The sequence below is a fragment of the Phocoena phocoena genome, chromosome 9 (assembly GCF_963924675.1).
Source record: "Phocoena phocoena chromosome 9, mPhoPho1.1, whole genome shotgun sequence".
Lineage (NCBI taxonomy): Eukaryota > Metazoa > Chordata > Mammalia > Artiodactyla > Phocoenidae > Phocoena > Phocoena phocoena.
The window spans coordinates 64,483,626-64,507,328 of record NC_089227.1 but is presented as its reverse complement, the minus strand read 5'-3'; the positions used below and the strand labels follow the sequence as shown (position 1 = coordinate 64,507,328).

The following is a 23,703-nucleotide window of genomic DNA, read 5'->3' as shown; positions in this document are numbered from 1 at the left end:
AATGGTATGTAGAGAGGCAAACTCAATGTTTTCTTTTCTCTCTTTCTTAACTATTTTTTAAATTATGGAAAATATATATAACATTAAAATTTCATTTTAACCATTTTTAAGTGTACAATTCAGTGATATTAATTACACTGACAGTGTGCAGCCATCACCACCATTTTCAAAAATATTCAACACTCCAAAGCAAAACTCTGTACCCATTAAGCAACAACTCCCCATTTCCCCTCCCCGAAGGGCCCGGTAATATCTGGTCTACTTTCTGTCCCTATAATTTTCCTATTCTAGATATTTCATGTAAGTGGAATCATACATTTGTCCTTTTGTGTTTGGTGTCTTTTTTCACGTAGCATGTTCACCCATGTTGTAGCCTGTGTCAGAATTTCCTTTTTATGGCTGATGAATATAGTCCACTGTATGTATACACCACATTCTGTTTATCCTTTCATCTGTCCATGGACACTTGGGTTGCTTCCACCTTTTGGCTATTGTGAATAATGCTGCTATGAACACAGATGTGCAAATACCCGCTCTAGTCCTTGCTTTTACTTCTTTTGGGTATATGCCCAGAAGAGGTATTTCTGGGTCATATGGTTATTCTATGTTTAACATTTTGAGGAAACTTTAAACTGTTAATGTTTTCTTTATGTTTGGTTGTAATGTTCTAAGAGTCTAAGTTACTTTTTTTTTTTCTAAGTTACTTTTGTAACATTCTTAAAACTCTTCCCTCAATAAATTAATAAAAGGTCTTGAAGTGTTTCTGAAACCAACAGTTGAGTGGAATTCAGGGTTGGCGGGTGCTCTGGGAGCCCCCTGGAAAGCCACCTCCTGGCACAGGGTTGCAGGGTGCGTGAGGATGCTGCCACCTTCTGTCCCAACAGCCACCGTCCGCCGCTGACACTTGAATGGTGGCCCGTGAGAGTAAGGCAGGGTCTGTATCCACAGATCCTAGCCCCACTTGACCCCAAGAGATGGGAGGCCCGAGAGGGAACTGGCTGGACAGGCGCAGGGCAGCCTCAAGAGCTACTTGCATGGGGAGCAAGGCCCTGCGCGGGCTTCTAGCACCAGTGGGGCCAGGCTGAGGCCACTACCTTCCACTGCCTTAATCTTCGAAGCCCCCTTGAGGTGGCAGTGCATTTCTGTCTCACCGAGGAAAGCGGAAGTCTTGGTGTGGGAGAGAGGACACCTGGCTGTCCCGTGCTCAAAGGTCAGATGGAGAGAATGAGAATGAATGAATGAATGGATGGTAGAGAGAGAAGTGACACCTAGGCTCAGTTGTCAACCCGGCCACTGATCCCATCCAATCAACTCACAGGGTTTATTGGTGATGAAGAGGTCCAGGCCAAGGGATGCTGAGTTGATTCCCTTTAAATTTATTTGAAGGAATATGCAAGCACAACAGCCAGAACTGGGAGCTTTGGGCCATAATGCAAAGTGCAGTGTACATAAATATGAACATACAAATATATAGTTGAAGATAAGAACACTCAAGCAGGTCCATGTAGCAAGGGACTGAGGCCTCCTGACATCAACTTGTCAGTTATCTGACAGGATCTATAAATGTTAAGTCTTATTAAAAGCTCATTAAATTTCATCAAGTTTTGATTATTATTTTATGAGAATTTCCTTTTTTCTAGGAAATACACACCTAAGTATTTAATATAAAGGGCATCGGGCTTCAAAAGACTCAAAAATGGTTCAGAAAAAAGTACTTTTTGCCAAAATTGAAAATCAGAAGGAAAAAAGTTCATTAAAAACCTATAAATGGGGGGACTTCCCTGGTGTTCCAGTGGTTTAAGAATCCACCGTCCAATGCAAGGGATGCGGGTTTGATCCCTGGTCAGGGAACTAAGATCCCACATCCTGTGGGGCAACTAAGCCCACACGCTGCAACTACCAAGCCCGCGCGCCCCAACTAAGACCTGACACAGCCAAAAATAAATATATTTTTTAAAAAATCTATAAATGGGGAGGAGGTATTTGACAATCTGTTGTAGGTACCAACAGGAAGCCAGCCCTGTGAGGGGGGAAATGCTGAGATGTGGGCTTTGGGTGCACCCATGACCCATGGAATAGGGGCCAGTATAAACCCTGGCCCAGGGTGGGCAGCAAGAAGGGAGGGAGAGAGGTGCAGTCTCATGGGGGCCAAGGTTCGGGGGCTGCCTGGGTGTGGGGAAGAAGGCTGTAGGCCAGGTGGAGCTCCACAACAGCCAACACAGGCAAAGCCCGAGCTGGAATGTGGGGTGTGCATGGGGTGAACTGGTTCAAATGCCCAGGTTGGCTGCAGAATTGGTACTTCATTTACCCATAATCCCTAGGGGGAGACAAGTTTGCAGGGGAGAAGTGGTACTGTTTGGCTCACAGTTTTTATTTCTGCGACCACGGCTTTGCCACCCACCCTACTGGGCCTGTTGTAGTTCTTCACTGTGATTTTTCAAACTTTCAGGCAGGGGAAGAACTCCTGCTCTCTTCTCTGGCTGAAACTGTAAAGATGGAAGCCTGGAGTTAATTAAGGCCATGGGTTGGGCCTGTAGGGACATCTGATCTGAGTGGGGAGGAGGCAGTGGATAAAATATTCTGCGTGATGCCTCTCAGAAACCTTGACAGAGGTTTATGAACCTAAAAGGCACAGACTTGCTGACTTTGTTGATGTTGACACATAAGCCTATAGAAACTCGCATATTTGGGCAAGAAGATGTGTACAGAAATGTTCACTGCAGCGTTATTTGTAAAAATGTTTATCAAACAAAATACTTAAATAATTTTGTTTATTAAACAAAAATTTGAAAAACTATTTATTAAACAAAACGATAAAATGTTGTAGCAGTGGCCTCCTGGCACTCCAGCTTTTGTACAGCTGCCTCCCACATTGAATAGGGCTGAGCTGCATCAGCAATAAATAGCATATTGAAGAAAGGACATTGTGTGACTTCCAAAGCTAGGTCATAAAAGACATTGTGGCTTAAACCTTGATCTCTCTTGGATCACTTGTTCTGGGAGAAAACCAGTCACCATGTCAGAAGGACATTCAAGAAGCCCTATGGAGAGGTCCATGTAGTAAGGGACTGAGGGCTCCTGACATCAACTCGCCAGTGATCTGACAGAGTCATCTTGTAAGCAGGCCCTCCAGCCAACATCTTTAATGCCATCCCCCAGCCAGAACCACCCGGCTAATTTCTGACCTGCAAAAACTAAGAAAACAAATGTTATTATTACAGTTTACATGTTATCGTTACTAAGGTTAGAGGGCAGTTGTTGCTTTGCATACAGCAATGGATAACTAATACAAATATTATAAAATTTTACAGTTAAATTTTAGTCTTTTTTTTTTTTGCTTCTTTTTTTATTGGAGTATAGTTGATTTACAATGTTGTTAGTTTCAGGAGTACAGCTAAGTGATTCAGCTTTATATATATATATATTTTTCAGATTCTTTTCCATTATAGGTTATTACAAGATATTGAATATGGTTCCCTGTGCTATACAGTAGGTCCATGTCGTTTATCTATTTTATATACAGTAGTGTATCTGTTAATCACAAAGTCCTAATTTATCCATCCCCCTCCTTTCCCCTATGGTAACCATAAGTTTGTTTTCTATGTCTGTGAGTCTGTTTGTTTCATAAATAAATTCATTTGTATCATTTTTTTAGATTCCAAATGTGATATCGTATATTTGTCTTTCTGACTTACTTCACTTAGTATGATAAACTCCAGGTCCATCCATGTTGCTGCAAATGGCATTATTTCATTCTTTTTTATGGCTGAGTACTATTCCATTCAATATATATACCACATCTTTATCCATTCTAGTCTGCTTGTTATTAATGAGGGATTAAAATGGCCATGTCATAAAATTCTACAGATCTTTCACTGAGAATCTATGTGAACTCTGTACTTGGCACATAGCAGGTACTCAACAAACACTTGTTGCTTTGCTTTTCGATGATTTTGTTCCCTTGCCTCAATTTCCAAGTGAGCTTTCTCTCCTTTGATAAATAGGAATTCTTCCCAGTTTGAATACTGTCAGAATGTTCACATTTGGTAGGATGAGTTCCTCAGTCCTCATAGTACAAGTTGGAGAGAAAGCCCATCTCCTCTTTGGGACATGGGTTATACTTGGGTCAATCCCAACTGAATAAAGAGTTCACAGAAGTGAGCTTGCCTCAGTGGCCTCTTCTCCATCTTCCAAGCATGACTACGAGGGATGAGGCCTAATTAAGCACTAATGAAGTAGAGGTTTGGGAGAGAAAATGCCAACTTGAGTTCCTTATACCTTTACCCAGCAACCCGAAGGTCTAAGGAAGATTTAATTTTGGTGTCTGAGTGAAAGAACTGTGTTCCTAAAATGTTAATTACAACACTGCTTTTTTTTTGGTTTGAAATGTAAACCACACTAATCCATAGATTTGTATAATCAAGAGATTTATCCCTAGGGAAAAAATTGACAGCTATCCCAACTCCCAACCAGACAAAACATATATTCCTTTACTTCTGAAAAGCAAGGGGAAAAAGCTCACATTAATTCTGGGGTCTGTGCCACGGCACCTATCACTTCACCCACCATTTGCCAAGTTGCTTAAATTAGTAGCTTACCCCAAACACAGGGAACTTTTCTGGGCTTGGAGCATACATTTAAATATGAAAGAGCCCAGTGAAATTCAAAGACAACAGAATTAAATGAGGGGGGAAAAAGCTGTAAGCCCCTGCTAGACCTAGTTCAGTACCGCACACTTGGATGAGAAGCAGACTCCTACTCGTGGGGCTTCTGTGGTCTGCTGTTTCCTTGTAAGTAGCCAGGGTGAAACACTGTTCCTTGCAACACACCTGTAAGCTAGGAAGCTAAGGACTCACTTTGAAGAAGATAACCAAAAATAGACACTTGTTGGCAGCGTCTTACCATCTCCGCCAATTAGCCTCCCACCTTATGCCAAGTCCTCACAGATCTCTATTCTCAGAAGTGTCAACTACTACTACTTCTCCCTATCCCAAAGGATTTCAGAAAGCCTGAATGGCATTATGTTTCAGCAGGTCCACAAACACTGCATCTGGGTGGCCAGTGGGGTTTCAGGCTACCCTTTGAGAGCCTGGCACAGAACAAGGTCTCCTTTCACTTGACCCTCCTTTGCTAATACAATGCTGTTTGGCTGGGCCCAGCACTCCATGGAGCAAATGTTCAGGCCAAGAATAGTCTTCATTCTTCCTGTGAAGCTTTGAAAGTCTTCTAAAGAACACAGGAAATTGTCAGTCCCTATTTTCTGCTGAAAACGGCTGACACTAAACTCTGAACATTCTATAGATTAATCCCAAATCATGGGAACCAAGTTTTCTGGAAAAGCAGCAATGTTTTCATAGATGAGATACTGATAAACCATCTCAGCATTACTTCCAAAGAAGTTCAAGTTTTATAATTCCCATTACTAGCACTGCAGAAAACCTGCTCTTAACCAGAATTACCTTATTTCCATAATGTACCCTACTGTTGAAACATACCTCATTTAGTAACTCCAAAAGGCTGTGTACAAAGAAGCAGGTCTGGACACTTATCATGGCACCATGCAAACTTACCTAAAAGTGGGAAAAGACAATACTTTTGTCATGGCCCAGGCATCACCCCATCCATCAACATTCTGGGAGAGGAGGGAGGTGTTGAACTGTTTTTGTTTTTGTGTTAATTGAATTTTCTTAAAATTCAAGGATAATCTCTCAAGGTCCAGATACCTTCACATGTGCAGTCACAATGTAATCTTCACTCTGAACCAGCAAGGGAGATATGGGCCCTACTTTATGGCTTAAGAAACAAATATTCAGAAAGGAAAGGTAACATAGTTTATACAGAGATGGGATTTGAACCTAGATGATTAGCGTGTCCAGTGTTTTCTAGCACACACCAGGGGGTCATATGGCATAAGACTGAAGCACACAGGTCCTGGTGTTGCCAAGACCAGTTCAAACTCCAGCTCTGCCAGTTACCACCCGTCTATTGGGTAAGTCACTAACCATCTCCAAAGCTGTTTCCACATCTGTAAAAGGATGACACTGGTATCTATTAAGAATTAAATGAAGATAATGCACATAAACCATTTAGCTCACTGTCTGGGGTAGGGTAAATATCCTAAATGAAGGACATGAACTTTTGTTTTCACTTGCAAGCTATTTATTAGAAAGGATTTCCATTTACTGGAGTGGCAGACAATAATCTTTCCTTTTACATCAAGTAGGATACCACAGCAGTATTCACTAGGACTTCCTTGGGGATTCAACAATAACTGAATATTAATCATCTACATACTACCTACAACCATACTAAATCAAGGGCTTCCAAAGTAGAGTGTACTAAATAATTCACTGGGACTTGGGAAGAGTGCTAAACTTTTTTTCAATTTTTAAAATTTTGTTTCATAATATTCACATTAACATAGTGCTACATGTATATGATTTACTATACAATTATAATCAGATACATGCTCAAAAATATTTTCTTAAGGAAACAGGATCAGGTTTGGAAACAGTGATCTAGATGACGTGCTAAGTCAACACTTTGCTGTTGTTGCGTTATCAGACAACCTTCTTTCCTTCTTATTTTTCCTCACCTACTATACCCTGACTTCCACATTCCTAGGTCTTTCTCCTAGAGAATAAAAGGCACAAAAGGTGCAGAGTCAGAATCTGTAGGTTGTACTGTAACACTAAGCTAATGAGTCTGAAAAGCAGGAGTTTCTATCTCCACAGCTTTCAAAATTACAACCTGAGCTACACAGAAATAAGCCGTATGTCCAATTTATTATCAACTTCCCCAGTTACTGGTGAACTTGATAAAATCAATTAGATCTTATTTCCAGTAGGTGGCAGTAAAACTCTGCCGTGTGGTGCCCAAGATGTTCACTGGCATTAGTGCATACTTGGTCAGTCTCACTTAATTAAAAAGATGGCATAGTGGTTAATGAGTGACTTCAATTATATAATGCCTATGACAATGGAGACTAGGTATTGCCCGTTTTGCTGTTTACAAGCTAGCCTTTCCTTATGCCTTCCTGAATGTTGTATGTATTGTGAATAATCACCTAACAGTTCTCAAAAATCCACAGGCCATATAACAAAAAAGCCCTAAATATGCTTGAAAAGCTTGGAGCCAACCATCAAAAGACCCAGTCAAGTTGTATGGGTCCTATATCAGATTCAGATAAAACCTTAGGCATGACATGGATAAAGACTATTGAAAGTTTTCACTAGGGAAGTAGAATAAAGGTGACTTTTATAAAGTTATCACAATGTACAGAATTTTTAAATGGCATCTGTGAGAACCTTTTTCAGCAGTACTTACCAGTTAGGCAGGTGGTCAATATAAACTTCCTCATTTTGCAGTCTCCAAACTCAGTAGGTTATTCTTAACTTCCTAAAACCAAACTTTTCTGGTTAGGGGTGTTAACCCAATCTCTCTTAACCTAAGAACGAAACCAAACAAAAAAACCCCTGCACGTTTACTTACAGCTATTCCTGAATATCTGATTCTGGTCTTGAAATAAAAGCCAATTTTTTTTTTTTTTAAGCCATTTGTAGGGCTTCCCTGGTGGCACAGTGGTTAAGAATCCGCCTGCAAATGCAGGGGATACGGGTTCAAGCCCTGGTCCAGGAAGATCCCACAACTACTGAGCCTGCGCTCTAGAGCCTGGGAGCCACACCTACTGAAGCCCACACGCCTACAGCTAGTGCTCCACAACAAGAGAAGTCACCGCAATGAGAAGCCCGCACACGGCAACGAAGAGGAGCCGAAACTTGCCACAACTAGAGAAAGCCCGCACACAGCAGCAAAGACCCAACGCAGCCAAAAAAAAGGCATTTGCACTATAGTATATTCTCCAATAGAAGAAAGCATTTTAGGATTAACAAAAGTTTTCCAAGACAATCTTTAACTAGTAATGGTCATCAAATAAGGGTAAGTATTTATTGCAGTATTCTTTTTTTTTTTGCGGTACTCTCACTGTTGTGGCCTCTCCCGTTGCAGAGCACAGGCTCCAGACACGCAGGCTCAGCGGCCATGGCTCGCGGGCCCAGCTGCTCCGCGGCATGTGGGATCTTCCCCGACCGGCACACAAACCTGCGTCCCCTGCATCGGCAGGCGGACTCTCAACCACTGTGCCACCAGGGAAGCCCTACTGCAGTATTCTTAAAATCACGTTTTTAATGCCCTATACCCTATAAGATCTGCTTTAAAAATAGCACTCCAGGGCTTCCCTGGTGGTGCAGTGGTTGAGAATCTGCCTGCTAATGCAGGGGACACGGGTTCGAGCCCTGGCCTGGGCGGATCCCACACGCCGCGGAGCAACTAGGCCCGTGAGCCACAACTACTGAGCCTGCGCTCCGCAAGAAGAGAGGCCGCGATAGTCAGAGGCCTGCGCACCGGGATGAAGAGTGGCCCCCGCTTGCCACAACTAGAGAAAGCCCTCACACAGAAACGAAGACACAACACAGCAAAAATTAATTAATTAATTAAAAAAAAATACTCCAGGGTGAACTTATATGTAAAGTCAAGATTCTGTAAGGTGAATAATCTTCCTAATATGCTTTACACTTTATATCTATATATCTTTGAAAAGCAACAAGATCTTTCAAGTATACTGATTTGTTTAAACCCACCAGCCTCTGATATAAACAAAAATATTGGCTAATCAGAAATATCAGCTACTTCCTTCTGCTTGGATCACTAATTTTAAAAAGTAACAGATATGATGAAACTTTTTAAGGTAACAAACTGTGTTGCATTAATTATACTTAAAATATCATAAAGCATTTTGTTAAAATCTATATCATTTGACCTTATAGTGAAAAGAAATTATACCACCCTCCTTCCAGTTAAAAAATTTCAGTCCAAGGACTTGTGAGTTCATCTGGGGAGTTGAAATTCATTCTCAGAGAAATAACGTGTTAATAGGAGACAGAAATGAGTAGAGAGATACTATACTCTGTTATTTAGTTAGTTAGAAAATCAGGACGTATGCATTCTAAATGAAACAAACATACAAGAGAAAAGATAAGAGTTACAATCATGGAGGAGGCAAATTGAAGCTGAAAAGCTTCTTTCCAAACACACTGTACACTCTTGTATATCAACTGTAGAATATTTAAGACCCCACGCTCAGTTACATCACAACATTGTTTATTATGTGAATTTTTTACAATACAAACAAAAAAAATACAGAAATGCAATATATGAATACAGCTAAATGCAGAATGGTGACTTTTTTTTCTTTTCAATAGGCCATGATTCCCATTTCTAGTAAAATAAAGAGACTGCACATAGGTAGAAATAGGTTGGTTGTTAGCTTCACAATTTTGCCTAGAAATGATCTATAAATGCATTTTTTCCCCCGCTACTTACCATAAAGTGTAAAAGGGAATTAAAGTTTCCTTGTTGGTTCCTACCATATGAAAGATGCTATATCCTATTTTAGCAGGGCCAATATATGGAAAATACCTAAATTAAATGTTATTACAAAAATGAAGCAGTAATGAGATTCTGGCTAAAGAGGGCACTAAATGAGAATAATATATATTTAAAGAATCCAAAACAAACAAACAAAAAGAGAGGTTGTTATAAAAAAGCTCTAGGTGCGTTGTAAGCATATAGGTTTTTTTTTTCCATGTGTATTTTTAAACAATGGAAGTGTCAAAAAATAGGGTCAACTGTGTTAGACTAAATTACATTATTGTATATGTTGCACTGAATGGAACTTTTGTATTATAATTATCATAAAGAAGCATAGTTTGCATCATATTATGGCAATTTATCCTCAATGAAAACCTTCCAGAGTCCTTTTATTTTGGAATATCCTGTAAACAATCAAACTACCAGAACATGATTGTACAACAGTAAAATGTTTTCTTGCATTAAATTGAAGACATCTGTTTAATAAAAAAAGAAAACATAGGAAAGGTACTTAGAGCTGTTAGTTTCTAAGTACACAACACCCTAGACAATTAAAGGCATCTTAATCTCCGTCAAGAACAAAAAATAATAATAATAATTTTTGTCATGCTGTTAAATCCATCATTAAGGATAAAACCGGTGCAAATTGGTCAAACGGATCCAACAAACACTGATGTCCAAGCTGGCATGTTGGCAACTAATATGTAACTGGTGGTCAAAAGAGGGTTTAAAAGATCTTCCCTTTCTTCTTGTTCTTTTCCAAGGTTCTAAATGATTAAAGGAAAATAATCAAAATGAGTGACCACTTTATAAACATAGATAACATATGGTAGCAATAGCTAAACCAACTACAACTGTGTTGGATTTACAAACACTACGATTTCATTTAAAAATTAGAAGATTTAAAGTTAACACTAAGGACAATACTAGTCTACAATATTATTTTCTTGGACAAATATTTGACAAAATTCCAAGACAAACAGTAAAAAAACATGACAAAAACCCATTTTTAATATACAAGCACAATTTTTCCTAAATGAAACAGTGCAAATCAAAAAAGATCAACTGACATCAACCAGAGTATCCTTTTCTCCTACTGCCATTTGCATTCTGAAATGCTTCGCTTTTACAAATATATTTTCTTCTTCCTTGGGGAAAAAGTTAATAAAAGGATAGTGTTGAAAATCTTGAAAATGTTTAGCAGTGAACGTAAAGTGTAGAATCCTTATAGGGATACAACTTTTCAGTTTTAAATGGGACTAATGAGGAAAAGAAGAAAACCAAAGTACAAATACTACTGATTTTTGTGTAAATTAAGAGTAACTAATTAGCTGCATTAGGAATTAGATATCCAAAATTTTATCTTAATGAAATAATTCAACACAATTAAGACATACCTCTAAATGTATAAAAGATCTTTGTAGCAGTGTTCTCTATGTTTGCCAAAAATTAAATACAACCATTATGTCCAACATTTGATGGGAAAAGGTGAGCAACTGATTATGGTGAATCAACTGAAGAGAATGTTATGAAGCTACTAAATTATGAAGATTGTTAAGTCATGGAAAATGTTTACAGTGAAAAAAATACTGTTATGACAGACTGCATCCATCTATATAAAAGATTCATCCATGAAAATTATCTGTGCTTGGGATTTATGATAATGGATGATGTCTTTTTAAATGTTATTTTAATGTTTTTCAAATAAATAGGAAAATAATTCTTTAAAATATTAATACACACATTTCTTGGGAATCTGATATTAGATACCTTGAAGAGTTCTGTTGCTCTAAAATACGTTGTTGGGCTTCCCAATTTGCTTTCTCATCTTCAAACTGACGACGTTTTTCCTCTAATTCTTTGTGCTGTGCTTCCAAATTCTTTTTCATTTGCTCATGGCGCCGTTGGAGCTAATTCAGAGCACAATATATAAAATAAAACTGTTTGAGAAATCAGGAGCAGAAATACATTTCATCCAGGCATCCTAATGAGCATTCAGTTCTTATGCTATAAATTCAAAGTATCACCTGGTTTTAGCACTGTCTAAAATTTTAGCACTAAAATTCCTCTGCCTATAGGACTTACCACCCAAAAGGCCAGTGATCAAAGAGAATAATCTTGGTAAACAGGGAAAAAAAGAGTACAATAAGCTACAGTGTGTAGCACTTTATAATGGGCATACCCTATCTTATCATCTCATTTTTCCTTACTCACAAAACATGTAGGAAGCTGGGCAGGGAAGACACCACTGCTCCCACTTCATAGATGACCAAACAGTTGCAGAGTTTATGTCACTTGCCCAAAGTCATTAGCCAAAAAGTGGCAGAACCAGGATTTGAACGTCTTGTAATTCCAAGTTCAGAAAGCTGAGACAAGTGAAATGAAAGCAAACAGATGAGGATCTAAGAGTTACAAAATCACGGGATAAGGTCCCCAATTCTTAAAAAGCAGTGTTTCTCATATATCAGTCTTCGTACAAATCACCTGAATGCTTGTTAAAAATATATAATCCTGGGGGCTTCCCTGGTGGCGCAGTGGTTGAGAGTCCGCCTGCTGATGCAGGGGACATGGGTTCGTGCCCTGGTCCGGGAAGATCCTACATGCCGCAGAGCGGCTGGGCCCGTGAGCCACGGCCACTGAGCCTGCGCATCCGGAGCCTGCGCTCCACGATGGGAGAGGCCACAACAGTGAGAGGCCCGCGTACCGCAAAAAAAAAAAAAAGTCCAGAAGCTGAGTCTTTATAACTTAGATTATTTAAAAAAAAAAAAAGAATTAATGCTATAAAGAATGCTGGCTGAAAGATGGAGAACACTCATGCAAAGTAACTGCAGAAACAAAGAGCTTATCTAATAGTTCATTAAATAATTCATTTAGGTGCTAGTTAATCCATTTCTGAGGAAAACAGTTATAGAAAAAAAAACTACAATGAATAACTAAGAACTATTAATATTAAAAACTTTCAGATGTCCAGGAACGATGTTTTATTAAAGACTGTATTACACCAATGAATTATCATCTTGAATTTGGATTGTGATTTCGCATTCAACTTGTTTTCTTAATTACTTTGTAAACCCACAAAAAGTGACTTCGTATTCATTCCCATTCCAAATTATTTCATGCAGTTCTTACAAAACAAAACCATCTAAAATATATTTAAGCAAACATGAATCAAATTTGAGGTAACATCTTCCTGATGACAGCAAACAAGTTACTAAGAAAATGCCAGAAAATAGGAACACAGGAAAATGCCTTTGGTTATTTAAAAAAAAAAATGCAAGGGAATTATATACACACAATTCAGAATAGTCACCTCTGAGAAGGAGAGAGAGGGATACAATAGGGGAGAGACACAAAGGGGCCTCAAATGAACTGATGATGCCTTATTTTTTTAAGCTGGACCACAGGTTCACCAGTGTTCATCATTCTTTACCTGTACATTTCTGTCACATATACATATCTTTGTGTTAACTGCATGCAGGTTAAAAGTACAGGTCACAATCCCTCACTTCCTAGAAACCCTTGGGGTTAGATGTGTTTCACAGTTCAGAATTTTTCAGATTTCAGAAAGCCAATAATACTTAGAAAGGTCTATATACTCTATTTACAAAACAACTCCTGGGCTGTCTAAGGTAGCACCTATAACCAAACACATTACTATTTTTTGCAGTGAAGTATATAAATATTCACATCAAGTGGGATAAAACTATTAGTTCTATGTCTGGTTTTGCAGTTTTCTGAAATTGTGGATACATGATTGTGGACTTGTCTAGTGATTAAGAACAAAGTTAAGTATATTCAAATAATGGCTTACAGCTATGCAGCACAGACCAAGTTAATTTATCTTTCCTCTCATGTAAAAAAGGGAAATGGACAATAATATCCATCTTGAAGGGCTGTGGTATGAATTAAATGACATAATCCATGAAAGATGCTTAATACTGTGCCTGATACACTGTGCTGCTGGGTATTAGCAACTATGCCCCAAACAAATATTTCTAGCACTTGAGAAAAAACAGTATTAAACAAGGTTAAATAGGTTTCTTCACCTATATATTTACATACTTATATGGCTTACTGAATTAGGAGAAACTTGGTCGAGATCTCTTTACAGGTCCTTTTAATGTTAATAAAGATTCTATCCTTCAAAGAGCAGTTAAGTTTCGCACTCTGTTTTCACCATTCACAGTAATCGTAAAAACTCTCAAAGGGTTCTATAACTACAGTTTTATAATTGTTTGTTTATAACATTTACTCTTAGGAGCAGGCCCTAAAATATGTCTATACCAAATGTAAATTCAACTCCTTTTAGATTTTCATCATAATCTAAGTGTGAGGATAATGCAGACTCTTGATTACTCCTGTTTTTATTCACCTTCTGATACGGATTTTCCAGATTATTTATTAATTAGTGAAGGGGTAGAGACTTGGATGGATAGATTTAATAAAAAGCTAATTAATAAAAAAGACTAAACTTAATCTCCTAAATGTCGTCTTAATAACAGATGCCAGGGATGCTAGTTCTGCAGTGCTTGGTAGTCTTAGACCAGGAGGAGCTATTCTGTATCCCCACTGAATTAAGCATATGATAAATACAACAACAGCGAAAGTTTTTTTTAATAAGAGATTACATGAAAAGCCCAGTGATTTAAGAGAAATCTAATGGGGAATAAAAACATTTCCTCAAAATTACTGAATACTTTACTCCATGCATTCCTTCTACTCAATGGATCAGAGTATTTTTGGTTATGTATTTAGTCAAAGAAGGTTTATGTATTTTATGCAGTAATTCATTACAAAAGCAAAGAGACCAACTGTAAGGATCTAACAGACTAGATCGGAGTCTCCTTTTAATATATTTAAACACAAATATTATATTAGTGGAGTCACATATAAACACAGGGATCTCACTGAATTTTATTGTTAAAAGTAATTTTAGAAGTATTTCATATTAATGTCATCCCATATATTTAAAAGTAATTTTCAGCACAATGATAATAAATCTGTGCTGAGAAATTATACTGAAATTGTTGATTTATTTTGTGTTTACCTAGAGTTTCTTCTACTGCTCTTGGACATCAAGCCAACTACTTACTGTATAGATGCTTGTGTTAGTGTGGGTTTTTTTCTCCATCTTTTACTTCTTATCACTTATTGAAGGATATGTCTTCATGATCTTTTTGATTAATAGAAACTAAATATATGCCTCAACATCTAGAGAGATTCCAAGGTAGTATATCAGCTTGCTGGAATGCTTTGTCACTACCCTACCTGATTTTTGTTAACAGTGGGAATTACGTTGACACTGTATTACAAATAAGGCCCAACTCATTTATAAAAATCACATTTCTTCATTTTTTCCTCTGTCTCTAATTTACCCTGGCATGTCTATAGTTTAACTAAGGTTCTTTTTCATTCGTATGCAAATAAGTCTGGTCTATTATTATTACCCTTACACTAGTTTTTATTCTTACATCCACCTAAAACTCTGATCTTTACTTGTCTTATATTGACTAGATGGAATGGCTTATAATTTCATTTCTTATAACTTGTTAATTATAGCTAATAAAATTTATTTTAAGTATTCTACTATGTCTTCCTACCAAGTATACTTGTATTCAAATACATATTAAAATATATATTATTGTAAACATAGTGCTTGCTTTTATTTTTCCATTTTATTGTTAGCATATTATATTTGAAAAAATCTAGAGAAAAGTTATCTATGAATTTTATTAAAGGTATTTGTTAAAGGAATATTGTGCCTATAAAAGGTGAAAATATTAGGTTGATTACCTCAGCTTCAGAGTCCTTCAGTTTTTGAACTTTTTCTTTGACCTTCATCTCAAACACCTGCTCCATCTCCATCTCCATCTTCTTCATCTTAGCTACATGCTCCCTTCTTTCTTCTTCCATTTGTGCAAGAGGGCTCCTGTGAACATTAAAGATAATCATTAAATGTCTAAAACTGAAAAGTGTAATACAAAACTCTGAAACAGTGATGAAAACAAATGAGCTGCTGTGTGCCATTACTAAATTCTCTGCTGTTTTTTGAAAACAAGTTTCAAAATAATTTTTCAATTATTCTGACACCACCTTAAATGACATGGAACACAGATTTGAAGTTTTATATATGAACATGTAAAAAATTCTTTAGAAACTTTTAAAATTTATAAATATTTACAATTTAGAACTTCCTTCCATGAAGTTTCATAGCTAACTTGAAAATCTCTAGTGAATAATTATTATGAAAACAGATCTACCAAAGACAACTATTGGCAGAACGTTTCTCTAAACCTAATGCACATCAAATCTAAAGATAACACATAAAATAAACTGTAGAAGGAAAATGGAAAGGACACATTCCCTAAATACATTCTTAGAAAGGAAAACTAGAAGAAAATTACTTAATTTTGTATTTTAAACAAAATTTTAATGTGAAAAAAGGTACTGAGTTAATGAAGTCAATACATGTAGAATATTTTTAGTTCTATAATTTTCCAAGTGTTATAATCTCTCCTTTTAGACGACTACTGACATCACAATAATTCAAACTTATTTTGGTTACTGAATTGATATGCTAGAAAAAACTACCAGGCAATACCTAGAACACTCTTCGTTTAGGCAAGCAGAGTATTTCTAGGCCACTTAATGTAATTTTAATGTTCTTGAAAAATTCATTCCACCTATGTCAAATATTTTAGTGTCTTAAGTTTTAAAGATGGTCAGTGATCACACACACGAGAGAGAGAGAGAGAGAGAGAGAGAGAGAGAGAGAGAGAGAGAGAGAGAGAGAGAGAGAAGCAAATGAATATCTTGACATTTCTGAAATGCCAAACAATAGACACAAGCACAGTTAAATAAAAGTAGTTCACTCTATTGACATTAAACTCCACAGGCTCAAATCTCTGCACAATTTTGTTCAAAATTTTCATGTTGAAAAATACTACAAATGAGCTTTATGTGAAGGCTAGTATATTTACAGACACAAGAGAATAACCAAGTATCAGTAACCTTATTACAGCCCCAGGGAGGAAACAAAAGTGGGCTCTGTGGCTTTCACGATCTCTAAAAACAATTCAATACACTGGGACAACTTAAAAGAGGCAGGCCCTTTTCTGACTTTATTGATAAAACATGTTTATTTTGCCTCCACAAAAACTGGCTTTGACCATTTAACTGTACATATTAAATTGGTGAACTTTATCTCAATAAAGTGGTTAAAAAGTTAAATCATGGCTTAAAAACAAAGTCAGGCTTTGTATTTCATCTATAACTTCAAGGCTAGTCACTTTAATCCTGATTTGACACACTTGATTATGGTGACTTCTCTCCTTACAAGGCTGAGTATTTTGACCATTACAACACTATTCTACCCTCTCAAGGAGGAGGACAAGAGAGCAAGATGGAAAATATTAAATGAGCAACAGGACAGAAAGAACACTGGCTACTGATTTTTCATAGCAAAAAGGAAGGACAAAGATGTGATGTACTGTTGTGACCAAAAGGATTTGGTTTTGCAGTTAGTGTAAGTTAGAACAAAATGTTACTTAACTAAAGGATATTCCTTCACCAAAAGAAAACTTACAAACCTTCAGTATGTCTTAACAATTAATCAAAAGTTCTGAAAATGAAAATAAACCAAACATTAACTTAGAAGAAGAATCAACATTCAAAAAGTGAGGTAAACTGAAATAAATTTTAAAGCATAAATATCATTATTTCATTAAAAGCCGATAAGGCCCTTCATATTAATATATTTCTCATCTTTATGGCAGGTGTTTTTAATATAGGGGCCTCAGATCTCTTGGGCAGAGTGTCAATGAATGCCCTGAAATGACATACCAAATAAATGTGTGTTTGTGTTGTGTATTCATGCATTTTTCCAGTGAGATGGTTCAAAGCTTTTGCTTGATTTCTGAAAAACTCACTTCTGCCACTCCCCAAAACATTTTTAGGCTCTAGAAAAAAAAATACTCATAACGATTTTTTAATTGGCAGTCTTAAATAACTGAAACTGTATGTTTAAGCAACTTAGATTATCCAGCAATACTGCTGCAATTTGAAAACAAATAAATATATTGTAAAAAATTATAAAAAACTAGAATTTAAAAAAATAAATTAGAATTCACACAGAATTGAGATTTTAAATATATACTCTTACTTATAATAACCTATCTATAAAATGCTCATTTAATTTCATGCTTGGGAGGAATAAGGCAATCCATATAAATGTAAAGAATCTGCAGTATAATTTGCACATGAAAAGGCTACCACCTTACCAAGAGTAAACCCTGTCATCTAGATTATTATTTAAATAACTCTTGGGGGAAAATAGAAGACTGCAGAGAAACATGCTATGATGTTTTGAAATTTGCTTTTAAATTCAAAATGTAAATATTAAAAATCTTCACATACTAAAACTGCTTATGTCTTCAGAAAAACAACCACTTACATGCCTTCAACTGTGTCATATCTAAAAGAACAAAAAATAGAGACTTAGCACACTTAAAGTAAATGACACTAAAAGCAGCAACTAAAGGCAAATCCACAGATTTCACAATAAAAGTATGTGCCCTAAAACAAAAGTTTATGGCCAAATTTGTTGAAGCTAGTTAATTTCTTTTCCAAATTCTGTTAGTAATCCCTATACCAAATCATTATGAAAATAAATAGGCTGTGCAATTATCTTCTGACAGCCTGCTCAAATTTCTAAACTTATTTAAGTATGTATACTTTCAAAGAAATTAGCAATATTTCACATTTGAGATACTTTTAAGCTTTGCAGCCTTGTAAAACTACTTGACCCCTTAACCAAATGAAGTGATATTACAGTATTATAAGAAAATGGTTACATGTATCTAAAATGAATTTTTGGAAGCCTCTCACCAGTGAAAATGATGTTTCAAATCTAATTTTTAAATTAATTAGCACCCCGATTCTAGTCATTTTTATTAAAGTGATATTTAGAAAACTGTAACACAAAATTGTGCTTATAATGTAGAAAATGCAGGAAAAAGGATCACTTTTTAAAAGATTAATTTTATTTATTTTTTATACAGCAGTTTCTTATTAGTTATCTATTTTATACATATTAGTGTATATATGTCAATCCCAACCTCCCAATTTATCCCACCACCACCACCAGCCTGCCACTTTCCCCCTCTGGTGTCCATACGTTTGTTCTCTACATCTGTGTCTCTATTTCTGCCCTGCAAACCGGTTGATCTGTACCATTTTTCTAGGTTCCACACATATGCATTAATATACGGTATTTTTCTCTTTCTGACTTACTTCACCCTGTATGACAGTCTCTAGATCCATCCATGTCTCAACAAATGACCCAATTTCATTCCTTTTTATGGCTGAGTAATATTCCATTGTATATTTATTTGTACCACATCTTCTTTATCCATTGGTCTGTCAATGGGAATTTAGGTTGTTTCCATGACCTGGCTACTGTAAATTGTGCTGCAATGAACTGGGGTGCATGTGTCTTTTTGAATTATGGTTTTCTCTGGGTATATGCCCAGTAGTGGGATTGCTGGGTCATATGGTAATTTTACTTTTAGTTTTTTAAGGAACCTCCATACTGTTCTCCATAGTGACTGTATCAATTTACATTCCCAACAACAGTGCAAGAGGGTTGCCCTTTCTCCACACCCCTCTCCAGCATTTGTTGTTTGTAGATTTTCTGATAATGCCCATTCTAACTGGTGTGAGGTGATACCTCACTGTAGTTTTGATTTGCATTTCTCTAATAATTAGTGATTTTGAGCAGCTTTTCCTATGCTTCTTGGCCATCTGTATGTCTTCTTTGGAGAAATGTCTATTTAGGTCTTCTGCCCATTTTTGGATTGGGTTGTTTTTTTTATATTGAGCTGCATGAGCTGTTTATATTTTTTGGCGATTAATCCTTTGTCCGTTGATTCGTTTGCAAATATTTTCTCCCATTCTGAGGGCTGTCTTTTTGTCTTGTTTGTAGTTTCCTTTGCTTTGCAAAAATTTTATTAGGTCTCATTTGTTTATTTTTGTTTTTATTTCCATTAATCTAGGAGGTGGATCAAAAAAGATCTTTATGTCAAAGAGTGTTCTTCCTATGTTTTCCTCTAAGAGATTTACAGTGTCCCGTCTTACCTTTAGGTCTCGAATCCATTTTATTATTGTGTATGGTGTTAGGGAGCGTTCTCATTTCATTCTTTTACATGTAGCTGTCCAGTTTTCCCAGCACCACTTACTGAAGAGACTGTCTTTTCTCCATTGTATATCCTTGCCTCCTTTGTCATAGATTAGTTGACCATAGGTGCGTGGGTTTATCTCTGGGCTTTCTATCTTGTTCCATTGATCTATACTTCTGTTTTTGTGCCAGCACCATATTGTCTTGATTACTGTAGCTTTGTACTATAGTCTGAAGTCAGGGAGTCTGACTCCTCCAGCTCTGTTTTTTTCCCTCAAGATTGCTTTGGCTATTAGGGATCTTTTGTGTCTCCATACAAATTTTAAGATTTTTTGTTCTAGGTCTGTAAAAAATGCCACTGGTAATTTGATAGGGATTGCACTGAATCTGTAGATTGCTTTAGGTAGTATAGTCATCTGCACAATATTGATTCTTCCAATCTAAGAACATGGTATATCTCTCCATCTGTTTGTGTCATCTTTGATCTCTTTCATCAGTGTTTTATAGTTTTCTGAGTACAGGTCTTTCACCACCTTTTGTAGGTTTATTCCTAGGTATTTTATTCTTTTTGTTGCAATGGTGAATGGGATTGTTTCCTTAATTTCTCTTTCTGATCTTTCGTTGTTAGTGTATAGGAATGCAAGAGATTTCTGTGTGTTAATTTTGTATCCTGCAACTTTACCAAATTCATTGATTAGCTCTAGTAGTTTTCTGGTGGCATCTTTACGATTCTCTATGTATAGTATCATGTCATCTGCAAACAGTGACAGTTTTACTTCTTCTTTTCCAATTTGTATTCCTTTTATTTCTTTTTCTTCTCTGACTTCCGTGGCTAGGACTTCCAAAACTATGTTGAATAACAGTGGCGAGAGTGGACATCCTTGTCTTATTCCTGATCTTAGAGAAAATGCTTTCAGTTTTTTACTATTGAGAATGATGTTTGCTGTGGGTTTGTCGTATATGGCCTTTATTATGTTGAGGTAGGTTCCCTCTCTGCCCACTTTCTGGAGAGTTTTTATCATAAATGGGTGTTGAATTTTGTCAAAGGCTTTTTCTGCCTCTATTGAGATGATCATATGGCTTTTCTTCTTCAATCTGTTAATATGGTGTATCACACTGATTGATTTGTGTATATTGAAGAATCCTTGCATCCCTGGGATAAATCCCACTTGATCATGGTGTATGATCCTAGAAAAAGGATCACTTTTTGTCATCACATTTCAAATGAAAGTTTTTTTATTAGGTGACTAGAAACACCATTTAAATTATATCATTACCTGCCTGCTTTTTAATGAAAACTCTTCTTCACACACGTAGATAAGCTAAAGCTTATAAACTTAAACTTGTCAGAGAAATTTAAAGCAACTCAGTCAAAAAAAATGAAAAGACCTGGTAAAAAAAAATTTTTTTAAAGGCTACAATATAACCTGAACAGCACATTAAACCCCCAAAGATACAACTTAGCTCCTTTTAGGGATCTATTCAAGGGGTGACAGTTCCTGAAAGCCACCAGATGACTTACCCTTTTCATGTGACCAACAACAGAATCACAGCAAGGACCACACTTAAGGCTGACCCAGTAAGGCCCTACTGTGGCTGTCTTACATGACCCACATTTTGAGTGTAATGAAAAGACAACCACATTTCATTTAAATTATATGTGGTCTTTTCTGAAGAACTCATTAAGCAAATACATTTACATATTTTTGCTTCAGTGGTGTGGTAGCTCACTATGCATACAGACATGTAGCAATTTTCATACAAAATTTTCCAAAGGAATTTCACTTAAAATAAGAATTTCAAAGAGCAACAAAAATTTCCAAACATTCTGGGAAACAACAGTTACCAGCATTTTATTTTGCCAAGTGAGAGTGTTAAAAATAAATGTAAATAAAACAACACTATCATATTTTCATGAAAGGACACATGAACAAGAGTAAAAGATATAACTGAATAAATTACTTTTTTTTTTGGAAAAACTTGGGACAAATTTCAGAAAATTGTCTTTATATCTCTTTAGATCAATGAAAACTTTGTCATGAGTTCTGAGGATTAGCCTTTAGAAACCTGTATTTTCAGTCATTTATAGGAATTCAGTTATCCAGAGTTTTCCCAAGACTACAGATGGAGAAGACTGTAGAAAACTAAAATAAAATTAACATATGGGAAAGAGGTAACTCCAACCTGACCACCTCAATAAAGCAGAACAGATATAGAAATAAAGTGAGTCACAAGTTTTCTGGCTTCTCAGGGCACATAAAAGTTATGTTTACACTACACTGTAGTCTATTAGATGTGCAGCAGCATTATGTCTTAGAAAACAATGTATATACCTTAATTGAAAAATATGTTATTGCTGAAGAATGCTAACCGTCATCTGAGCCTTTAGTGAGCCGTATGAGGAACATCAAAGATCACTGATTACAGATGAACATAACAAATATAATAATAATAAAGTTTAAAACAGCGGTCCCCAACCTTTTCGGCACCAAGGACCGGTTTTGTGGAAGACAATTTTTCCACAGACTTGGTGGGGGGCGGGGGGGGGTGTTCAGGTGGTAATGCAAGCAATGGGGAGCGATGGGGAGCAGCAGATGAAGCTTCGCTTGCCCGCCACTCACTTCCTGCTGTGCGGCCCGGTTCCTAACAGGCCGTGGACCGATACCAGTCCGCGGCCCAGGGGTTGGGGAACCCTGGTTTAAAACATTGTGAGAATTACCAATGTTAACACAGAGACATGAAGAAAGCAAATGCCGGTGGGAAAATGGCGAAGACAGATTTGCTTGATGCAGTATGCCACAAACCTTCAATTTGTAAAAAACACATTATCTGCGAAGTGTAATAAAGCAAAGTGCAATAAAACAAGGTATGCCTGTAAAAGATGTAAGGAAGACCATGAAGGAAGAAGCAAGTAAAACTTTAAAAAAGCATATTGAACAAAAAAGGATACCTCTCCCCTTATTGGGGATTACTTTAAGAGATCTGCAATCCTGACATGGTTAATTCTCCACTTTCCTTTACAACCTTGTTGAATCTCTTTTAATTTGGAACCTGACCTCCCTTTCTGTTACTTCTAACCATCCTCCAGCCTCCGGACAGGGGTGGGCAAGATATACTCGCCCTGAGGAAAACAGATGACTTGATATTTTCTTTGCCAGACACAAGTGATACCTGAACATCTGCTAAGAATAGAGCTCACTTTTCCAGACTCCAGCCTTGAGACAAACCAGTATTTGATGAGACAAGCTCAGCTATGTTTCAGGTTTTAACCATATAATCAAAATCTTGGGTTTTGTCCCCAGCTTTACTGAGATATAATTGACATATAATATTGTCTCAGTTTAAGGTATACAGTGTGATGTCGAGGACCGCTAACATAAACAGAAAGGCACATTTTGAAACATATAAACCAAATACCAAATATTTTTATTTTTAACCCATGGTTCAGTACACTCTACAGTCCATCCAAAACTGGCTCCAAAAATTAAATATAAGAAAATTAATCTACTTTATGCTTAACATTAAAAAAATTAACTTATATTCTAAAACCAAGTGTAATTAGCACTCTGTGGAGCGTCCACTGCCAGACAAAGGTTAATGTAACTATAAATTTTAAATAGATGTATATCTGTATGTGTATGTATATGTCTATATATTGTATAAGAACAATTAAAAAATACAGGTCCATCAGCAATCAGATGAATAAATGACCTTATTCGCAAGTTTCTTTCTCAAATTCCCTGCAGATGCTGTTTAGAGACCATACGAAGTAATAAAGTGATAAAATGACCACTTTTTTTTTTTAAAGGACCAAAGTTCAGTGGTCTTCAAACTGAGGTCTCTATTTATATGAAGAGACTTACTTGAGTCTGTGCAGTTTTAAGAGAATCAATTTCCAGATCCTCAACTTCCATACAAAATTTTGCCTAATGTGATCTGCCTGAAAATTTCCAAGTTAACAGACAGTCCATTTCTCACATTACAGAATAAAGACCTACTCCTTCTTACCTATCCCTTACTAAGGTACACTGTAACTGAAGGTATGAAAACCTCCAGGTGACAAGAGAGAAGTCTCTTTCAATGATTAATCAAACACTATA

The 23,703-nt window shown here is 36.6% G+C and overlaps 1 protein-coding gene across 2 annotated transcripts in view; it reads right to left on the bottom strand.

Moving 5' to 3' along the window:
* Window positions 1-9,145: 9,145 nt before the first annotated feature.
* Window positions 9,146-23,703, bottom strand: part of SEPTIN7 (septin 7) — a 103,007-nt gene continuing 88,449 nt past the window's right edge. For both annotated transcript variants that reach the window (XM_065883846.1, XM_065883845.1), the window contains exons 12-14: window positions 15,223-15,358; window positions 11,200-11,339; window positions 9,146-10,196 (exon numbers count right to left, since the gene is read on the bottom strand). In XM_065883846.1, coding sequence (XP_065739918.1) covers window positions 10,157-10,196; window positions 11,200-11,339; window positions 15,223-15,358 — 316 coding nt within the window. In that variant the 3' untranslated portion in view covers window positions 9,146-10,156. The remainder of the gene's footprint in view (window positions 10,197-11,199; window positions 11,340-15,222; window positions 15,359-23,703) is intronic.